The 20,312-nt window shown below is 42.8% G+C and overlaps 2 protein-coding genes across 2 annotated transcripts in view; both read right to left on the reverse strand.

The window, feature by feature from the left end:
- Positions 1-6: 6 nt before the first annotated feature.
- On the reverse strand, positions 7-3,280 carry LRIT2 (leucine-rich repeat, immunoglobulin-like and transmembrane domains 2; the record flags this gene model as incomplete). The annotated part of the gene is made up of 3 exons (XM_009866239.1): positions 3,036-3,280; positions 1,866-2,647; positions 7-401 (listed from the first exon to the last, which is right to left on the reverse strand). Coding segments are annotated over exons 1-3 (1,422 nt in total), but the record flags the coding sequence as incomplete, so codon positions are not given.
- A 7,688-nt stretch (positions 3,281-10,968) lies between these two features.
- LRIT1 (leucine-rich repeat, immunoglobulin-like and transmembrane domains 1) overlaps positions 10,969-20,312 on the reverse strand; it is a 9,428-nt gene continuing 84 nt past the window's right edge. Inside the window, exons 2-5 of the mRNA XM_009866241.1 lie at positions 20,262-20,305; positions 17,366-17,832; positions 14,189-14,494; positions 10,969-11,954 (exon numbers count right to left, since the gene is read on the reverse strand). Of these exons, the coding sequence (XP_009864543.1) occupies positions 10,969-11,954; positions 14,189-14,494; positions 17,366-17,832; positions 20,262-20,305 (1,803 nt within the window). The remainder of the gene's footprint in view (positions 11,955-14,188; positions 14,495-17,365; positions 17,833-20,261; positions 20,306-20,312) is intronic.

Raw genomic sequence — 20,312 nt, forward strand, 5'->3', positions numbered from 1 at the left:
GGTGGCGGGCAGCAGGTCGGTCACCGAGTAGGTGTTAACACCAGGGCCGATGTAGATGGCATCCTTCTGGGCGGCATCGTAGCGACCCACCAGGAGGGTGTACCAGGTCTCCCCAGGCTCTGCTGCTGCTGCCACTGCAAACCACTCCAGGGTGATGCCATAGACCGTCTGCTTGGCGATTCGTACCTCTACGTGGGCACCCGTCTCAGCAGGAGCGATGGGAGCCCAGTCTGGTGAAGTGGTAGAAGCCCATGGGGCACCGACATGGAGGGTGATGGCCACCGAGGCATTGCCCAAGAAGTTGGCGGCCGTGCAGGTGTAGTTGCCGGCGTCCGCAGGCCGTGCAGACGGGATCAGCAGCTCTGAGCGTATGGTCTCCTCACTGACGTGCTCGGTTGACACTGCGGGGCAAAGGGGAGCCATGTCAGCAGATGGAGGCCCCTCCTGCCATGCAGGCAGAGAGCCACCATGCCCTTGGGGCAGCCCCAAGACCACTCCGGTGTGAGACAGGGACAAGGCAGGACCTGCCCTTCCCAGGGAAGGTGGAAGAGGAGTGCAGGAGTGCACCAACCCTACAGAGCCTGTCAGCAAAATGTTACCTGGGCCAAAAGGCAATAAATGTACTGGGACACCTAAGCACAGGAGAGAGGAGTTGTGTCCAGCTCCCTCTGCCCTGGTGCTAGTGGCTGGGGAGGATGCTGAAGGCAGAGACCAAACCTGTGTGCCAGCTGCCATCAGGGCAACCCAGGGAGAGTTTGTGAGGTGCAGGAGGCAGAGCTGCATTTTGGTCACACACACATTCCATTCCCCTTTAGGAAAAATATTGGTCTCAAGAGGCTCGGGCCAAAAGGAGGCGTATGGAGCCAGGAAGTACTGGGCTGGAAGCGAGGTGCAGCTTTAAAACCAGTATGAACCACCCCACCAGCTTCCCTAACAGAGGCATGTGGCTGTGGTCAGGAAAAGCCCGTACATAAGTAATTTAGCATGTACTTGTGGAAATCTGCACAAGCGCTGCTACAACACAGCAATTAAAGCAAATTGGTCCAGGATTTAGGGCTAATGCTATCTCATTTAGCTAGCTGGCTTATTAGGAACACACATAACCTGTGCAGTGCCTGTATGTGTTATTAGCTTACCTGATGAAAATAGCAACCTGTGCTATTGAAGGCTCTTACTAAAAATAAATGTGAGGGAGGGCACGTAAGAGCTGAGCTAGATGGGAAGGAAGAGGAAAAGGCCTCACGTTACAAGGCCTTCAATAAAGGCTATAAGTAAGGAAAGGTTATGGAGAATGACTACCTCTGTTTTGGTTGTAGAACATAAACAGGAAACATGGCTGTAGGTTTTTGCGGTCTGTGTGGGTATTTCTTGAGATAATACATGGGAATAGTACAGAAACATACCAGTGTGTCTGTGTGTGCTTCTAAAAACACACATGTACATGTAAATACAATCATACAGAGAGTGTATATACATATGTATAGTATATAACATATGGTGTGAGTATATACGCATGTCTAGATGACTACATATTTATTATACATGTATGACTGATGCATTACTAGCAGTTCTTACATCATGTGTGATAAAGAACTGCTACTAAAAATCCACACATAAAATAATTGTGTAAAAATGAGGCCATGCTCCTTTCATCTTTGACTCATATCCTGTGTGAAGCCGATACTCCTGTGTCAGTCAGATGTGCTTAGACATGTAGGATGATTAAGATTATCTGGATTATTGCCACCACAGTAACTATGATGCTCTAAAGGGGCTGAAAACTGAATTAACTGTGACAGTCTGAAGACCTACATAAGTATAATAGAAGAAAATAAATTTTTAATGAAAGAAAAAGCTTTGCTTACCATTAAATGCCCTTAAAAGTTTGAGTGCATAGGTCCACCAGATAGCTGGGGAAGGGCTGGCTTGCACAAAGCAGGTCAGGGTGACGTTCAGCCCCACTGGGACTGTCAGGTTGGTGTCAAGAGCTGAGGTCAGGGGCTTCATGCAGCTGTTTAGCTCCACTTCATAAAAAAACTTCCCTGCTCTGAATTTTGGGCTTGAGCAAGTTAAATAGGAATTCATCAGAATAATAGGTGGGCCGACTGACTTGATGAACTGGACAAATCCTCGCAGGCGACAGTCACAAATCCAGGGGTTGTCATGAAGGGCCAGGACAGCATTGGAAATAGCTTCTATCTGCCCCTCCGCCCTCTGGCTTCTCTGGTAGACAGGCCAGTTGTAGAAGACATCCCTTGATATGACAGTAAGCTGATTTGAGGATAGATCTAAATAGGTCAGGTTGGGCAGATAGCGGAGCGCGTGTTCTGGAAGGACATCCAGCCGGTTATGCTTCAGGTCCAGGATTTTCAGAGCTGGGGTGTCTTGAAATGCTGTCCATGGCACTGAACTTAATTTGTTTCCTTGCAAGCGCAGCTCCTTCAGAGTTTGCAGATATTCCAGGCTCTTGATGTGCATCACTGTGATGTTGTTAAAATTGAGCCAGAGATACTCCAAGGCACTAACGTTCTCAAAAGACCCACGAGGCAATTCTGTTAGGTGAGAATTTTCTATTCTAATTTTCCGGAGGTCCTGAGGGATGTTTGTAGGGATCTGCCTCAGCAGTGCAGACATGCAGAGCAAACTCCTAAGGAGAAAACCATAAAATTCTTCAGGTCACACATCATGTTCAAACACAAACCAGCTCCCTACACAGGTCCACAAGCACTTGAGTAATCATAAGGTCTTGTATATAGGACATAGATAAGTCATACATCCATGCTTCCCTGGGTTTTACACCCATTTTCCCACAAACAATACAATTAAGTAATAAAAATTGTTACACATACAACTACGTATCTCAGGGAATTAAGAGAAATCTCATTGTGCACGCAAGCTGGTACTATTCAAGTATTAAAGGAGGCATACCATGCGGCCATCTGTTTGGTTTTGGTGCTCACATCATCAGTAAATATATACTGGGACTCTCCAAGCTGCTTTGCTGGTGCTACAAGTAGTGTAACTAGCATTCTTACCTTCCAAAGCTGTCTTGAGAACAAGAGCATCCTGTGACACAAGACAAAACAGATGGGTTTATCTTGTGGAAGAGCAGGAGAAGAAGAAAAATGTGACAAATAGGGTCCATATTCTCCTTTAAGAAAGGACTGTGCAGGGTTTGCACCAAACATGCCAACAGCCTCCAGGAAGCAAATCCTATTAGCTGTAATCTTCCTTGACGCAGAAATAAATCCTGCTGGGGACCCAGCCCTAAAGAAGACATGTAGTATGGTTCACAGCTTGTGTCCAAGAGCTAAAAATCACCCCGGGACCATGCTTGACATTTGTTCTTTAGCTGCGGGGGTTCTGATAGACATGTTTATGTAGTTGGTGTGAAGGCAGAGCCAAACCCACTTCTGTTCCTAAGCCCTTACAAGTAGTTAATCAGGCCTATTTTTTTTTTTGTTTCAAGGGGTCTGTCTCCATCTCCTATATCTTAATGGCATTTATCAAGGCACAAAACAACAGCAAGGGGCAGCCTTCACAGCTGTAGCTTGTCAGCACATAGTGCCATACTGCATAAGCCATCAGACCCCAAACCCTGCCCACAGCTCTGTGCAGGGTGTGCTATTGCATGGGGTGAGCGTGAAACCTACTCCCCAAACTTGTCACTGTGGCACAGAAATGAGAGAAGGGCACAACTTTGCCTCTAGAACAACTTTCTCCCACACACCCCACTACTGCCATTCTCACACATTGGTCATGAAAACAGTGACACAGCTGTAGCCAGTCTGCGAACTTCTCTGAGAAAAGAGTATCTTGGAAGTTATTCTCTGTTGCATAAATGCACAATTTGAGTGTCATTCTCTGGTTTCCCCGTAAGACTTGTGCCAAGTGCCTTTTGGTTGCCTAGAAAAACTCAGCCTAAATAATTGTCTGAGAAGGGATTTGGTGTAACCAAATTTCTTTATCTTTTTTTAATCCAAAATAGCCGGTTTGGGTTATAATTTTCAAGCAGTCCTGCGTTCTCCTGGGGCCATCTAGTGTGTATGGGCTTCATTACAGCCCGCAGAAAACGCCGGAAAGGGGCTTAGCCTCACTGCCAGTATGTGTGAAGCTGGGTCACAAATCAAGATTAGCCTGAACCTGCTTAACCTCTAACCTACGGGACCAAGATAGAAAAATATTTATAGCGTGACAGCTTAGATCTATACATGGCTGTCAGGGTGTGTGCAATAGCACAGCCGCTATAAGCCTACGGAAGACATCGGACTGATTCTACAGCTTTTAAATTGACAGGCTCTCTGATTTCAAGGCATATCAGCAAAATGCTGGGGAAAGTGCTGGGGACTGTGGCAGAGCTTTGTGATTGCCTCCTGTGTACAGGCAGCAGCTCGTGAGTAGCAGCCTGCCAGGCTGCTGTTTCCCAACATCTATCCACAAGCATATGGGATTTTTAATTTTTTTTTTTAACTGAAATCTTATTTGTCTGTGGTGCAGTACTTGATATTTCAACAGCTGCCCTACATTTTAACATGTCGGTAAGTCATGAGCAAAGGAGAAAAGCTCTGGTCTCTATCACAGCAGATGCAGCAGCTTTATATCCCTCACCTGACAGTGATGGCTGCTGGGGACATTTCTTGCTGAAGCTGTTGCAGCAAGAGTGGCACCAGTGCAGCCTTGTAAGCAGGGGCAGACAATCTTTATGTGCTTTCAGTGGGTTTCTGGGAAGAAAAAGGCCATGGCTACCAGTGCCTCTGGTCCTTTTCTGTAGTCTGCCATGGAAATATTCCCTAATAAAACAATTACATTATTATGCTGCAATAATAATTTTATAATTTTACACTTCATTATAACCTGCAATGACAGTAGTAAGCTACATATGATGTAGTTAGTTAGAAAATATCTGGGAGTCAGGAGCAAATCCAGAGTTTCCCCGTGTGTGAGCTGCAACATCTGGGAAAGCAAAGGTTTCAGCAGAGGCAGAAGAGAACCAGTGTCTTGATGGTGTTCAGTGTTAGCGGTGATGGGATAAATGGCAGAAGTCCACCCAGCCCATTGGCCTGTCCAGTCATGCTGGCCAAGTATTCACGAGGTGAAGGAGACACCTTCATGAGAGATTCATGAGGGAAACACGATAGAAAGCTACCCACCTTGTGAGCTGCACACATGCCATCGGTGAGGCTGCTGGGTTGGGACAGTTTGGTTGTCTATAGCACCAGCCAGACCAGCAGGAGAGATTCACCACTTTTAAGGCTTAACCTTGCAAAAACCTTCTTTGCTCACAGGGCAGGTACCTCCTTTGCCACCTTCACATCCCTTCTCCATGGCCCACAGGGAGAGTCTTAAAGTATGTGGCAGCTAAGTCATATATTCAAAAGAAATCATTCACTGTTGCTGGTTTCCTGCCCTCCATGTGTATCTTTGAGCACAGAACAGGTGCATACCATTCAATATCCTAGAATGCAGCAAGTAAAATTTCATCCAGGTTTCTCTGTCATAAATACACTAATTTTAATAAATGAGTTGATTAACAGGAAAAAAAAAAAGAAGAAAGAAAAAAAAATAATTGCAGTTGTTTTCTTTCTCCCGCATGAACTCTCATCCCAATCCCACCTCTATCTTCTATGAGGCTGGATAATGGCCTTTCAAAGAGTGGTGTCAGGCATTGTCACAGGCCAATGCTCCAGCTCTTTTCAGGCTGATATTTATTTGCTGCTCAAGAGGCTAACTCAGAAGGTTCAGTGTTAACCTGAGAAACTAGTGGTGATTTACTTACCAAAATCAGATTAATTAGTTGGTAGAGAGTATACATACTCTCTGGGGCAGAGAAGAGAAAAAAAATATTTTTTTTTTTTAAAAAAAAAAAGGAAAAAAATCCCCCAAACAGTGTTAGCTGCAGCCATTATGTTTATGTTCCCTCCTGGAGTAGGATTTTGTTGCCTTTTTAATTCAGCCCAGTTTATGCCTGCCTGTAAATTTAATGGTCACTTTTCTGACAGCAGATGTCCACTCAGTTCAGCTGCTCTTTAATGTCATGTGGCATTCTGGCTGAAGCCAAAATGCAGAACAAGCTGTCTAAAACCCAAGCTGTCAAAATAAATCTCCATAGAGACATTGTCCGCTACTAATCTATGGGAAGCGGAGTTTAAGAGACAGCGCCGATTGCCAAAGCGAATGCCGAAAGGACGCCCGTTGTGTGCTCCCAGCAACGATGGGGGAGTTGAGGTCTGTCTTGAAGTGACAGGCACACACAGGTCTGTAAGAAATCAAGTCCAGGCTGATGTTTTACAATTACAGTCCTTCCACCAGGGCTACCAGCGTTAGAAATCCCTGCTGGGGAGGACACAGGAGGTGAAGCCTGCAGTTGGGCATTTCAGATACAGTGCGTGTAGCACCAAATGGTCTGTGCTTGGAAAACCAGCTTTGAAAAAGAGGAAGGTGACGTTAAAGAGGTAAGCAAGACTTTTTTTTTTTTTCACAAGCCTTCAACAACAACAGCAGCCATACAAACATGAAAGACTTTCCACAATATTTATGAGTGACCCCACACCCATGGCGCGGCACCTCCAGTCCCACTACAGCAAGTCCCACAGAGAGCTGGCAAAGGGGCACAACCTGTCCCCTTTCACCCTTCACAAGAAGGGCTGCATCTCTGTCACCCAGGGCACCGCAGGACAGGAGCAAAGTCCGTCTCCCCTGTGGAAACCAGGGCCAAGGGCCAACACACTCCCGTGGGCTGTGACTGTGGCTGCAGCAGCCTCATGTCACCGCCAGCAGCCCCTGGCTCTTGGGAAACATGGGCACTGCTCCAAGGGTCGCTGCAGCCTCTGAGAAGCTCCTCATCCTGCTCGCTGGGGTGTACACACTTATTTCTAGTCAGTTTGAACCTTTGCTGGCAATTGCTAAATTCTTTCTTATTGATTTTGGTTCATAGAAAAGTAAAATGGGGAACAATTCTTTTGCTCTGAGTCAACGGTTTGCATCTTCTGTTCTTAGACTTTAAAGCTGATGAAGCTCTCACACTACTGTAGCCCTGACTATCGATTAAATATATCCTGAAACTTTTCAGAAATTCCCAGGAAACTTCTGACATTGAAGAACTTTTACGTCAGTTTCTTCAGGGTTTTTTTAACCTTTAGATTGTATCTTATCATTGGAATACTTACCAAGTCATTCTTCATGTGCACTCAGTCTATTCTTTCCGGGTACACAGGAAAAAATGTGAAAGTGACCACACTGAAAGCAGTTACAGCCTTCCAACATGCTTAAATCACATTATGAAAAAAAAAGATGTTTGTCAGCATTTGTGAAGTTTTTATACATACATGGTATTAAAAACATTTGCAGAGATGGTATAATGCAGAGCTAATAGTAGTCTTTGTCTGGATCTACTCACCAGATCATCTGAACACTTTTTAAGATGTTTGGAAAAACATACTTCAGTGCCTCACAACATGTTTTTTTTATATTTCTTCTTGCATTACAGCCACTTGCAGTACTGTTTTTTAATTGCTTTGGGTGCATTATTTCACCTATATTCTTCTCAGTTCCCTCAGTTTGATAGTTGCTTTTCTCCAGATCCTTTCAAGAAAAAGAAATAATCACAATTTTTCGGTACAGTTCAGAGCCATTTGGATTAATTTTTAAAACACTATTAATGACTTCTTTAAAACTTACCCTTAATTTTTCAATTTTACACTACTCTGATTTCCAAAATAAGTATAAAAAAGATACTGTGGAAGGAAGACTTTGTCTTTGCTATATATAACATGGAATGCCTTTCAAGGAGCAGCACATACTACTCAGCCCAGGCAGCAGGTGCAAACCTCTCGCCTAACGCAGGTGGACAGTTATCTCTAAATATTAGTAAAGTGGTCCAAGACTCATCTGAGAAGAAATGTTAAAATGGTTTAATAGTAAAAGTAGGGAACATTGTACTCCAACAGATTCCAAAATACATTGCTTGACAGTGCCAAAATATTTGAAATAAACCCCAAAAAAACAACAAATTGGTCAAAACCTGACACAAAGAGATGATTATCAGAGAAAACACGTTCCAAGGAAAAAGAAAAACAGAGAACAAAGTGTCAAAAAAAATATATTTAAAAGGCTACTAATGCAGTAATTGCAAAAGGTATTCAGATGCTCATTTTGGTGCTTACAACATATGTCTGTCCGAGCATTGACGTCAACCGAGTCAGAAATTGTTTGCAGGGGTGAATATTCTCCTTGCCTGAACTCTGAGCCAGCTCCGTTCACACAGCTTATAACCAGACAGGGAAGCTTGCCTGAGCTTACCCTGCTGAAACTAGGTGCTTAACACTCCTTCAGTTAAAATAACAACGGAAAAATCCAGTGAGGTATTTATCTTTACATGCCTCATACCACTGACAATGTGACCCAAAGCCTTGAAGTCATTCAGCAGAAAATCCATTTGCTTAATGGCTTGAAATTCCACCTGCAGTTTAGCAAGAATAGAGGTTCTCTCCTGACCAACACGAGACAACACAGAGCTTATACAAGTTCTATCTATTGCCCATCTTGTGTGAATCACCAGTGCAGTAGAGAGAAAGGCTTGGTGTGGAGCAGCAGCAGTTGAGATGCTAAATCGTGATGCCTCACCTATAAGACAGTGAGAATAGCTGTAGGAAATAGCAAAGAAAAATCATGTTTGTCCTACTTGGGATTGCTATTATTCAAAGTGCAAAAAATGTCCGAGAAAGTCTGTAAAACTTGACGCACCCACAGTGAATGTCACAGGTTGGCCTTTCCATCCTCCCCTTCTCACAAGCGTAACGTGACAGCGCTGGCCCAGTCGGTGTCATTTCCAGTGCTGACTCACAGCCCGTGTGCCGGAGCACACACCGACGGAGCGGGTGAAAGCTGCTCCTTGCCAGGGCTGGGTGAGGCAAATAACCCAGCTGGTGTCTCCTGACAGATGAAAGGTAACTGCCTCTCATTCCCAGTTAGCTCCCACAACCCTGACTTACAGGAAAGGTCTTGGGCAGTAGGTTCCCTCTGTTCACTGCAGGAGAACTTTAGGGCTGCCTGGATCCTTTGGGGCTAGCTTCTCCATCCAAGGCCATGTCAGGCTGATTCCCGCAAAGCGCAGTGATACTACTGCAGATGTGGGCAAGAATCAGGTTCAGTAATATAGTAGTCCTTGCACCTCATCCTAAAAACTGCTACTGGAAGAATATCTTGTTCTTCTTTGAAGGGAGACACTAAGAATCATCCTGGGAAATGCAACTGTATAAATAAGTAATAGATCTATTACATACTACATATTTCATCAATTAATTTTGCAAGACGTTAATTGTACACCTAAACATCTATGCAGTCCAGGGATGCATTATTTTGCATAAGGATTGACAGATTCTCCCAATACAAGCTCTTTATCATTTATTTATATAAGGAATAAAGGGAGTCGTATCAGAAACTATTGTAATGCATTCCCTGTTGCTAGTATTTATGTTGAGATCAGATGACTTGCTTTTTCCACCAAGCCAAGTAATCTGACATAACTGAAACCCTTCTGTATAAGGAAGACTTGCAAAATCCATACGGGGCTCCATTCCAACAAGAGAATTTTGTTAACCCACACTGTACATACACATTCCAAGAAATTTACAAATACACATTTCAAAATAATTCAGCAAGCTCTTTCAGTTATTGTTTCAACTTGGCTGGATCCCTCCCTTTCAACATTTGGCAGAACATACATAGTTTTCTTCACAAAGAATAGTTATTACAAAGAGGAAAACTTTATATACAGTATCACTACATGAGTGACTGGAATGGAAAATTATACAGCTGGGAAGTGCTTTGTTTTAAGCACTCAGATTCAAATTCCCGTGGAGCTGCAGGACCTAAATAACTAATTAGCCCACCCTGAATATGAAAGTACATTTAGATGAATATTAGACAGGTTCTTTTCCAGGGTTCTTGAGCCTCTACTGATGCAGTCTACCACCACATCACATACCCCTGCTCTGCACGGAGCAAGGTATTTTCATGACCAAACCACAGGTGGCTGGCCAAGCCCTCTGTTCTTCATCACCCATTTTGTCCCAGCAACAGTGACAGGGCTGATCTGGGAGATTTTTGCAGAGCTGTCTAAGTGTAGGTTTTTCGCCATGATGACAAAGCATTACAACACCACACACAATTTACAGAGTAGGCTATTGTATGATTTTAACTAGCACAGCTGATATAAAACATACTCTACTAATTACAATACAGCTAGAAAATGCCAGCTAGGACTGATACTGAAAGACCTGTACAGTACTGTTGTTCAAGAAAATCTTAAGAATAGTGTTTAGGGCCAAAATGCAACCTCCGAATGCTCTCTGTTGTGTATTCTTAGGAGTGGATTGGTTTTTGTCCTTTGATTTCCCACTCCTTTGCACATTTAAGAGCACAGAGCTGTTATTACTCTGGACATACTAGAAAGAGTTGCTCTTTAGTGATCTACTAAGCATCATGCTGCATGTTTCACGCACACGAGGGATGCAAAAGATGAGACTCTCAATCTTCACCTTCATATATTTATATTAAAATTAATAAATGATCCTCTGTTTCCCAACTAGAAGAACATCAAAAGAGCTGAGAATAAAATACTTAGCATATTGCTGAGCAGGTACTAAACAACACCTAGCAGAGTGCGCTCAGAAATGTTGCTTAATGTCCTCACACTCAGTGTGCATGTTTCATTTTACAAAAATAAAAGTGGTCCAGGAGAATGAGGCCACTATCACGGAAGCTTTGGACAGTACAAACCAGCAGACCCCAAGTGGGATGAGCAACACGTTTCTGCAAAGCTGGGGCACCATCTACTCTCCTGCATCCTCCTCCATAAAGTGTTGGAGACAGAAGCACTGACTGGATGGCCTGCAGTGCTGGAGCAGAGAGTCATATATGAAGCCATGTGCTTTCCACCTAGCAAGCTGACAATCATTGTAGCTGCTATCAGCAAAAGTATTCATTAGGTTGCCCCTCTGCCTTTGGTATCGCTTCTGAGTCCACACTGGATCGGGCAGACAACAGCCTGTTCGACTCATCGGGGGTATGTCTAGTCAAATATTCTCCCTCCACACCCTTCACCTTGGCCCCAGGAGAGAGGCTTTCGAAGGTCACATAGGACTCTTGAATTTCCTTGGGTTTCCGCACAAAGCATTTTTTGCAGCGCCTTTTCAGTGCTCCACAGCAGACCACCAGTGTCAGAGGAACAGCAATGACACAGGCCACGCTGATGACAACAACATTGATGAGCTTCTGAGTCCCTCCTGCACTGGCAACTTCATCTGTGGAAAATATGATGCATTGCTCCTTCCTGGGGATTAGTCCTTTCACGCAGACACATGCGATGTACTTGGTCTTTGGCAGCAGCCCATAAATTGTGAGCTTGGTCTTCCCTGGCTCCACGTTGATCCGTCGCATATCTCTCTCTCCAAAGACAGCATAGAGGACACTGAAGACTGTTGTGTTCTTTGCCAGAGGTGCTTTCCACGCTAGGGTGATACTCTGGTCAGTGTCTCCTATCACCCTGACAGACCTCACCATTCGCTCCGGCTCCTGCTGACCAGTAGGTGGGCTCACCAGAAGGTTTCTGGAGTTGCTATCTTGTGCCATATCTGGGAGGAGGAGGCCCTCTCCTGTGCCTGCTCCAGATCCCAGGGTAGGCACGGTGGAGGTGGTGATAACGTACCTTGCCACTAGCTTGTCATTGTAGGCAGCTGCTTCCATCGCACTTGCCTTCCCATTCCATGCGCCTTTGGCATTAGAGTTGGGCTCATCTGTGCTTTCTGAGTCTGTGATGATGAGGGATATGAATGCCTCTGTTGCCCCCAGAAAATTCTTTGCTTTACAGATGTACTCTCCAGAGTCAAGATAAGAGACGACAGGCAGGCCCAGAATAGACCAGCTCATCCCATCACTGGAAATCTCTTGGTGAACTGCAAAGAAGGAGAAATGTAAAACAAATAGGCAATAATCAATTGATTAAACAACGTGGTTTGTAAAATATCAAGATTCAATAAGCCAAATGTCTGCTCGATACAGTATAATCATCATTTCTTTTTAGCACCAAGAAGGTTACAAAATCAAAGTAAATCCAAGAAAAGGACGTTAACACTAAAATTAGGTTATGTTGGGATGTACACTGCTTCAGATGGGATATAAGTGAAGTGAGGTACAACTTGAAAACAAAACGGGAAAGGCTCTTCCATTAAATAAATAAATGAAGCTTAAAACCTCTTACATAGGTACAATACTTAAAAGAGTGGAAGGAGTAGGTGGTAACACAATGTATTTGAACATTAGATGCAGTCCTCTGAGTCACAGAAATTGCAGACAGTAGATATTTTCTTCTAAAAACCATATCTGGACTAGTCTAGAGTATATATAGAAAAATAGCTGAAAAATAACATCCCTTTTACTGCTTAATTACTGCAGGTATGGACCCAAAGGCGGAGAAGTCTAATCACTTACCACTGAACAATATGTACACAGCTGAGTGTTGACTTTCTTACTTGGTCTACCAAAAGGCTAAAACTAGATTTTTTGCCTTTTTCTATTTGTGCAGGAAAAAAAGAGCTGGGATCATACAGAAGGGTAAAGCACCTTCCTCATTATTTAAACGGCCTCCTTAGGATGAGCATGTACTATCTTTGCCCTTTCCCTCTGAAAAGTAAACCAGACAGATGTCTGAAAGGCAAAGGTAAGACAAGATGAAAACCTCTCCTAGGCCCTCCCATGGTCTTGGCAACCAGGGCACGTTCCAATGGTAGTGAAATACAATGTCAGCAGAAGTTACTTTTCCAGTTTAATTACTTGCTGAATAGGTGTATTAAAAATATAAAATTACTGGTCTTCCTGTAGCACTTTCCCATACGCACAGACTGTGAGCTGTTTCTCATTCCTTTCTATTCAGAACACCAACATTTCAAACAGTCAAATTATAACATTGGCACAGAAGTTGTCATTGCTGAGAAATAATGCATATTTTCAGCCAACTTTTTATTGAAAGGTGCTAAAGTCTGATTTAATGGATCACAAAATAAACCATTCCCAGTTGTAGCTCAAAGTAAACTCAACATATGCTTTCAGGAAATCATTATTTTATTTTTTGTTGTGGCTCTCTTTCAAGTATAGGAGGAATGTTCGCAGCACGATGGATAGACATTATCATTATGAGGAGCAGCTCTGCTACACCCTGCTCATCATGTACAAGAGAGCAATGACTTGTGTCGATCCCAAAACAAAAAGGATACGTATTACAAGTTGTTCTACTGCTGTGAAAGAAAAATGCTCTCTTACCCATTTCTGTGCACAGAGGAGCCTTTTAACCCTTTGAAGGTCAGACCCCGTAGTTAGCAATTTATCTGCCACGTTTAGATCCTCCCCAGGGCCAGGCCTGGGATACCGTAGCATTCGGGGAAGGTTGGAGGGATGAAGGTTCAGGTCCTGACCTAAAACCTCTATGGGAAAAAGCTAAGGACAATTGCCTTGAGTGTGGCAAAGGTTTCTTTCCTAAATTCCCCACACATTAAAGGACCAACACTGCAATTTTAAGTCCAACCATTCTTGTGAATGGAAACATAAACGTGATCAGTCACAAAAAACACTGTCTCTTTGAAGGCTTCCACCACAAGAGGGGTGAGCACAGAACAGGGACCTGGTCGGTGTTTCTCCTACAAAGCCTTTTCCCAAGAGACTTTGTCAATCCATCAGAAATTAATTATTTCTTTGAAGCATCATCACTGAAATACTGTATCCTCCAGAGCTTTAGTGGCTTTTTTCTGTTTTAATATATCTGTAATGCCGGACATTTGTAATCCTTTTTTTTTTTTTTTTTGCCACAGCAGAACTGAATCCCACTTGATTTCACATCAGACATCTCTGCAAGAGATGCTTACTAACTGATTAACAGTAGCTCATCATTAGTCTTAAAGACCCATGAAACTATTTAGTGGGAAGTCTTTTCAGTAACTGAATAACTAAGTAACCAACTTAAAACACCCTCCTGATACTGCTGGACATACTTCATTTCTTCAGCTCCAACAGATTTGCAGAAAGCCCCTTGACTTGTCTCGCCACCACAATTGTTATGAAACAAAGCAAAACCAACTTTTTACACAATAGTGTAAAACTGATTTCAGTGTACAAGAAGATCTTAAACCAAACCCACCTGTGCCGTTTAGTTGAGCACCATCAGCTCTTCTCCAGCTGAGCTCAGGAATGGGCACCCCCGTTGTCCCACATCGCAGTAGCACAGTGCTGCCCAGTATGGTCTTCACTTTGGCTACGGACGTATGGACAACAGGGCTTTGACACTTCCTTAGCTCAACTTGGCTGAAGAGGACTCCTGCAAGACTCCGGGGGGTGAAGCATTTCAGTCTGGGCTCAATGAACGCTATGTTAGGAGACTGGAAATTTAGGAAATGGACCATTTCATACAGACTGCAGTCACAAACCCAAGGATTGTCTTGCAAACCTGTCAAAAAAAATCAGAGAATTAAGTCACTCCAACAACACCTTTTGTTTCTGCTGCTTTTGTTTCTATTTTTTCAGCAGATAGGCTCCTAATCAGCCCAGCAATGACTGCCTGTGCATATGCAGGTATAAGTAGGGTGGCAGGGGTGATGTCCCGATAGCCTCCCACTGCTGTTGGCTGAGCTTGATGGATCCCAAAATTGCTAGTTAATAGAAAGGAACAAACATGTCTTGCTAAAGCATCTCAAAATGTGGAGCTGAAATCATTAAGTTTGAAGCAGGATTATTTGTATCATGAAAACATCACTGTTTATGTGTGTAAAGAAGCAAAACAAGAAGCGGTTATAAACACATTTGGTTCCAAGATGGAAAAAACAAGTGTACGTGGGGGAGGTTTTGGTACGTGGTTTGTTTTGGAGCATGGATGTTTTTGGTATGAGGATGCTATGGAGTCTCTCCCTTAGGCCAAGAAATTTTTCTCACTGAAGGTTATTAAAATATTAGCCAGAATGTCATGCCAACTGTCAGGCCTCCAGCAGGTGTGGGTGATCCTACTTGTCTGTAAGAGTTCTCTTCCAGGCTTGTTATTATAAGTTATTTTCATTATTTTAGTAATCTCATGGTTTTTCTGAAATGCTAATTTACAATTGATAAGATGAAAGAATTGTTTTAAGGATTAAATTGAGGAACATACAACTTATGGTATATAAAAAATAGAAATAGACAATAACAATATTAAGAACATGTATATAGAAAGGGGTATGTTGAAGAATACACTCCTGTTTCAGAGCTCCAGAATGTTTCTCTTATTTATTCTATCTCAGCATGTGCCTACTGAACTCAAATTCTGAAAAAATGAGACATTGCTCAAAAACAGACTTATGAAGATGGTACTGAAAAAGCAAACTTGAAACTAGAGCAATGCATATCTATGAAGAGAAGTTCTGCATTCTGATTAAATCTGTGTCATCCTACCCAAAATTATTGACATTCACCTGTCCAATGGGCGGTTTATGGTCTCTAACAACTTTAGCTAGCAGAACTGGCACTAGGAATATTTCTGCCACCTAAATCCAGGCACACATCTGAAGCCTAAGCCACAGGAGTGAGCTCTATTCCCTCCAAGCGGGCTTCACCTCCTCTTTTCTGCAGGCAGCACAAGGCCATGGCTTGGAGCTGGAAGCTGCCTGAAAATAAAGAGTATTAATACTCCCTTGATTCCTGGCGGAAGGAAATGAGCCAGGAGCTCACTCTTGCTGGCCCCTGGCAGCGGTAGTCATGCAAGCAGCAGCTCAAACCAAGACACCAAGTTTTGACACAAGCCCAGAGGATGCACCACAAGGCTCCTTGAGCATCAAGGACCTGCTAGAGTAAAACAGAAACACAGGCTTGATCAAAAGCCCCTGAGGCCTCAAATAAACTGTTTTAGAGATTCTGCTGAAAAATCTCTTCTGAGACCATTGCATGCCATCTTCCTTGGAAGGGGATCTCAAAGTAGTGGGCCTTGGTGGAAGGGTACTTCTTATAAATTAATATATTAAAGTTGAGGGGACTAAATAAAGAATGAAAGTTCATCTTGGCTTTGTTGTTTTATGGTATTTTTGCTAGCAGCATACTTCCGACTTCGTGCACTAGGTAACAACTTATTCCAGATTCCCTGGAAGATGCCTCAGCCCCAGTGGAGGTTGCGGCACCCCCAAAGCACCAGTGAGCCCTTGCTACTCTGCACATCGCAGTCCTGTGAGCTTAGGTGGGCAATCCTTATGTGCAAAAGCTTGGGCCTTGGCACAGTCTATTAGCCAGAGAGGTAGTGCTGGAAGTACTTCCTGAAGTAGTCAGCAAGCAAGGGTTCTGAAGAGGCATCACAATTTTACCTATTTAAATTTATGCAGATAACAAAGAGCAGCAGGTACTTCCCAGGGTGAGACAAAACTTGCAATGTCTCTGATGAGATTATCAGCAAGATTATCACATCCACGGCTATAGAGGCAGTGTCAGCAGGTGCACACACCCCACAGATCAAACACAGTCACTGGAGTTGGGTCAGCTCACAGCAAGTGAAGACAGTAGATGGCAACAACTGAACCACTATCAACCTGGTGTGGATTTGAACCAGTGCACGATGGCTAAAAAGCCAAGCAGTAACCCCCTGAACCACTAAATGTGTTCGAAACCTCATCTGGGGATACTACAACTGCAAGGATTCAAGCTAGTCATCTGTAACATGCCTTCTTACACAAAAATAGACAGTTGCCCCAAAGCAATACTTCTGAGGACCCCAGAGCTGTCACAAAAAAAAAGGATTCTTGTAACTTCATAGGTGCCCTTGAACTCAATACTATCTTGGTGGCTTGGGGAAGACTAGTGTGCAATTTTGTGTGAACAGGTAAACAAGGCTCCGGAAAGAGACAGACTGACAGTCCTGACCCATATTTTGTGCTCAGTGATGGCTTTATTATTCTTTAATTTGGATATAAAAATTATCCATATTTTTATTTAATGCTGCTTAAAACAGATTGATTGCATAGGAACTTATTAGAAAAGAGCACATGAATGATATGGAGCTTTAATCATATTTGTATTTCTGTCGAAACTGGCAGTGTCAATAAATAAAAGGTGCTTGAGCAACAGTCGCCAGTTTTGTGTTATAAAGATTCAAGCAAGTGATGAAATTTATGGTGCAATAAGCCAGATGTGGGGAGCCTGAGGTAAGTTTGTTAATACGTAAGTGAATTTGCACGCTTTATATGGCGTATTAAATTGTACAAAACAGGGTACTTGCTATGGTAACCACAGTGGGTGAAAATGCTGCAATAAGATGCAGAGCTCTTGACATTTGTGTCCCCTGTAAAATGACAGTCACTTCTCTTACCTAGGATGATCTTGGAGTTATCGTTGGGGAAGTAAGGAACGGCCTGGAGGTTGGCCCAGGTTGCAATAAGAGCCTGAGGAAGAGTCATCAGCTTATTGCTAGACAGGTCCAGGTATGTGATATTCTTGATGTAACGAGCAGCATCCGGAGGGATTGAGGTAAGTTCATTGTTATGTAAATCCAGCAGCCTTAGCTGTGGCATGTCAGCCAGGGTTTCCCAGGGGAATGATATTAAGTCATTTCCATCCAGCCTCAGCTCCAGCAAGCGACGAAGGCCCTTGAAGGTGATCCCACTGAGGCTGGCCAGGGAGTTATAGGGCAGCCAGAGGTACTCCAGGTTGTGGAGCCCATGGAAAGCCTCTCCTGGCACCCTGCGGATGGCTGTCTTTTCTATCCGAAGCTTGGACGTATCTACAGGGATGTTCACAGGAGTGAGGGTCATCTCTGGGTCATTGCACAGCACTGTCCTGGTGGTGAAACAAAAACACAGATGAGACTTTCTTGTATTTTTGAAAGTTTTGGAAGCTTTATTTTAATGCAAGATTTTGATCCGTCTTTCTCTCAGCTTTCATTAATTCATGTGTGCCTTTTGACCGCAGAGATTGCAGTGCTGTGCTTCTTCTGGAGTGGTGCAAGTCTAAGTCTGGCCCATACAGTGGTCCTGCTTTTTTTCTCTTTCAATTGTTTTTAGATTACTTATGACAGACGACAGTGACAATATTCATGCACAACAGAGGATTCTAGTGTATATCAAAACAAAAGGATTGATAAATTGACAAATAAAAGACATGAAAAGAAGCCTTAACTGATGTGGAATGGCAAGAAGTAATATAGATTAAATGTGGCACAGAATCTTTGGTTTGTGAAATAAGGATAAGTAAGCCAGCTAACAACTCACTGGAAACACACTGCCACAAGGTCTGCTTTTCAATTAAATGATCTGGAAGGTGTGTACATATGCTAGCAGTCACAGGACCACAGGCACGAACAGTCAAGAGAGGGAAAATACCCAAAATGAACCCTTTGGAAAGTGCTATACTAAAAGAAAGGCAGATTTATGTGTCTTAGTCATTCCTTCCTATTTCTAATCTCTAGAGGTCAAATCATGACAACCCAATGCTGTGTTTTCTCAGCCTTTGTGCAAAAAATTATGATTTCGGCTCTGCCAAGATGTGGGATTGTAGAGACCCAGGAGGAATGAAGGGAAACAAAATAGTCTCTCAGACTGCACTTTAATTTTCCTATCAGCAAGAAGAGAAAGGCAAGTTCTTAACAAAATACAAAGCCACCTTGCAAAAGGTAACGAGTTAGGTAGGCATGTCCCACTCCTCATGCTTTACAAGATGCTGCAAGAACTGTAATGTCAAGTACCATTTTCGTACTAATCTGCCTGGCTGATAAACAGAATGTTGCAAAAGTGAAAGCAATTATCCCTCCACTATGACAAAAACCAAATAACATCTCTGTTCACATAAGTTTCAAGGAGTTAAACATTATCTGAGCTTACAGTTAAATTGTTAATTTATAATCAAAGGATAGTATATTACTCTCATTCAGCACTTTTATTGTGGCATTAAATCCTGCCCACCCTCAGCTGAATGTTGAGATTTTGAGGAAGAGAAAAATCTACCAAATAAGAAAAATCCAATAATTCATTTTTAATAAAATATGTTTTTCTCTGTAGGCATGACACAAAATGTTTGATAACAGAGACACTGCAGCAGTAAAACAGTGTGTTTGCCATAGTGTGCCTTAACTACGGCAGTGAGCACTAAACATTTAATCTATGGAATAATGTCCTTCCACTAGTGAGAGCTATGCATCATAATGCAGAAAAAAAGGTGACATTATGATCCTCAGGGAACTAATGGATGTTTACGTTATTATGTGCCTTACCAAAACACACTACAGCTTTCTCCAGTCACTGTGAGAAAATTCCCCAAGGAACTGTGACATTTATGAAGCAATAATTGGCTCTTGCACTATTGCACTCCCTTTTAACATTTGCAGACTACTTGTGTCTCTACTACACTTCGTACTGGGAAAGTTTCTAGTATTAAATCTACAGCACAATAAAAGAGATGAGAAAGTGGATCTGTTTCAGGGTGATCCAAAAGATGGGGGACAGCCTTTCATTTCAGTACTGTGATCTTTTCTAGAAAAGATTTCTTCCAAAGCACTTTGCAAATAGTCTTTGTCACGAAACCTCCTCTACCGTGAACAACACCTTTTAAAAATGTACCCTGTATTTCATTAATTCAGATCATTACTTTGTGATTACCCTTCAGAAAGACTTTTTTATTACAGACCTCCAGAGAAATGTCTGCACACAGGCGTTGCATTCAAACATGGATGTCCTTCTGGTCTGGTCTTTTTTAACTAGAGGTTTCCAACCTAAGAATAATCTGATTTTATTTATTTTTATTATTATCTTTTTTTGGTTCATTCTCATCTACAGTTGGTCCCTTTGCCTAAAATCTTCAACTGAAGGATTTTTTTAAGAAATGGAATTACAGATTTTGGTACCACAACATAAACCACATCCAGTCACACTTTAGAAACTTTTAAAACTAGCATTTTCAGCATAAAGGTAAAAATAAAAAAAAAAAGAAAATGCTGTTTAAATTTTATTCCCTTTTTGCTATTGTACCAGCAGTAATTATGTCACTTCTCACAGAGGAGATGCCCAAACGCTTTCTCTGAAATCAGCTTACTGTGTTTTCAGAAGCTAATCCTCTGCAAATAAAGCTAGAGCACAAAGCGACTAGAAAAATAATGGACACGAAGCCTGGACACAATATTTTCCTCCTTCGAGCATCCTTACTGAGGAGAAGAAACGAAACCCCCATCGCGCAGAGAAAGAGCGGCAAACCCCCTGGGGAGAGCGTCGGCATACCTGGCTTTGGTCCCTTCGCTGAGGCTGTGGAAGGCGCAGCTGCACTGCGAG

This window comes from Apaloderma vittatum, unplaced genomic scaffold (assembly GCF_000703405.1).
Source record: "Apaloderma vittatum isolate BGI_N311 unplaced genomic scaffold, ASM70340v1 scaffold11703, whole genome shotgun sequence".
In the NCBI taxonomy this organism is placed as follows: Eukaryota; Metazoa; Chordata; class Aves; order Trogoniformes; family Trogonidae; genus Apaloderma; species Apaloderma vittatum.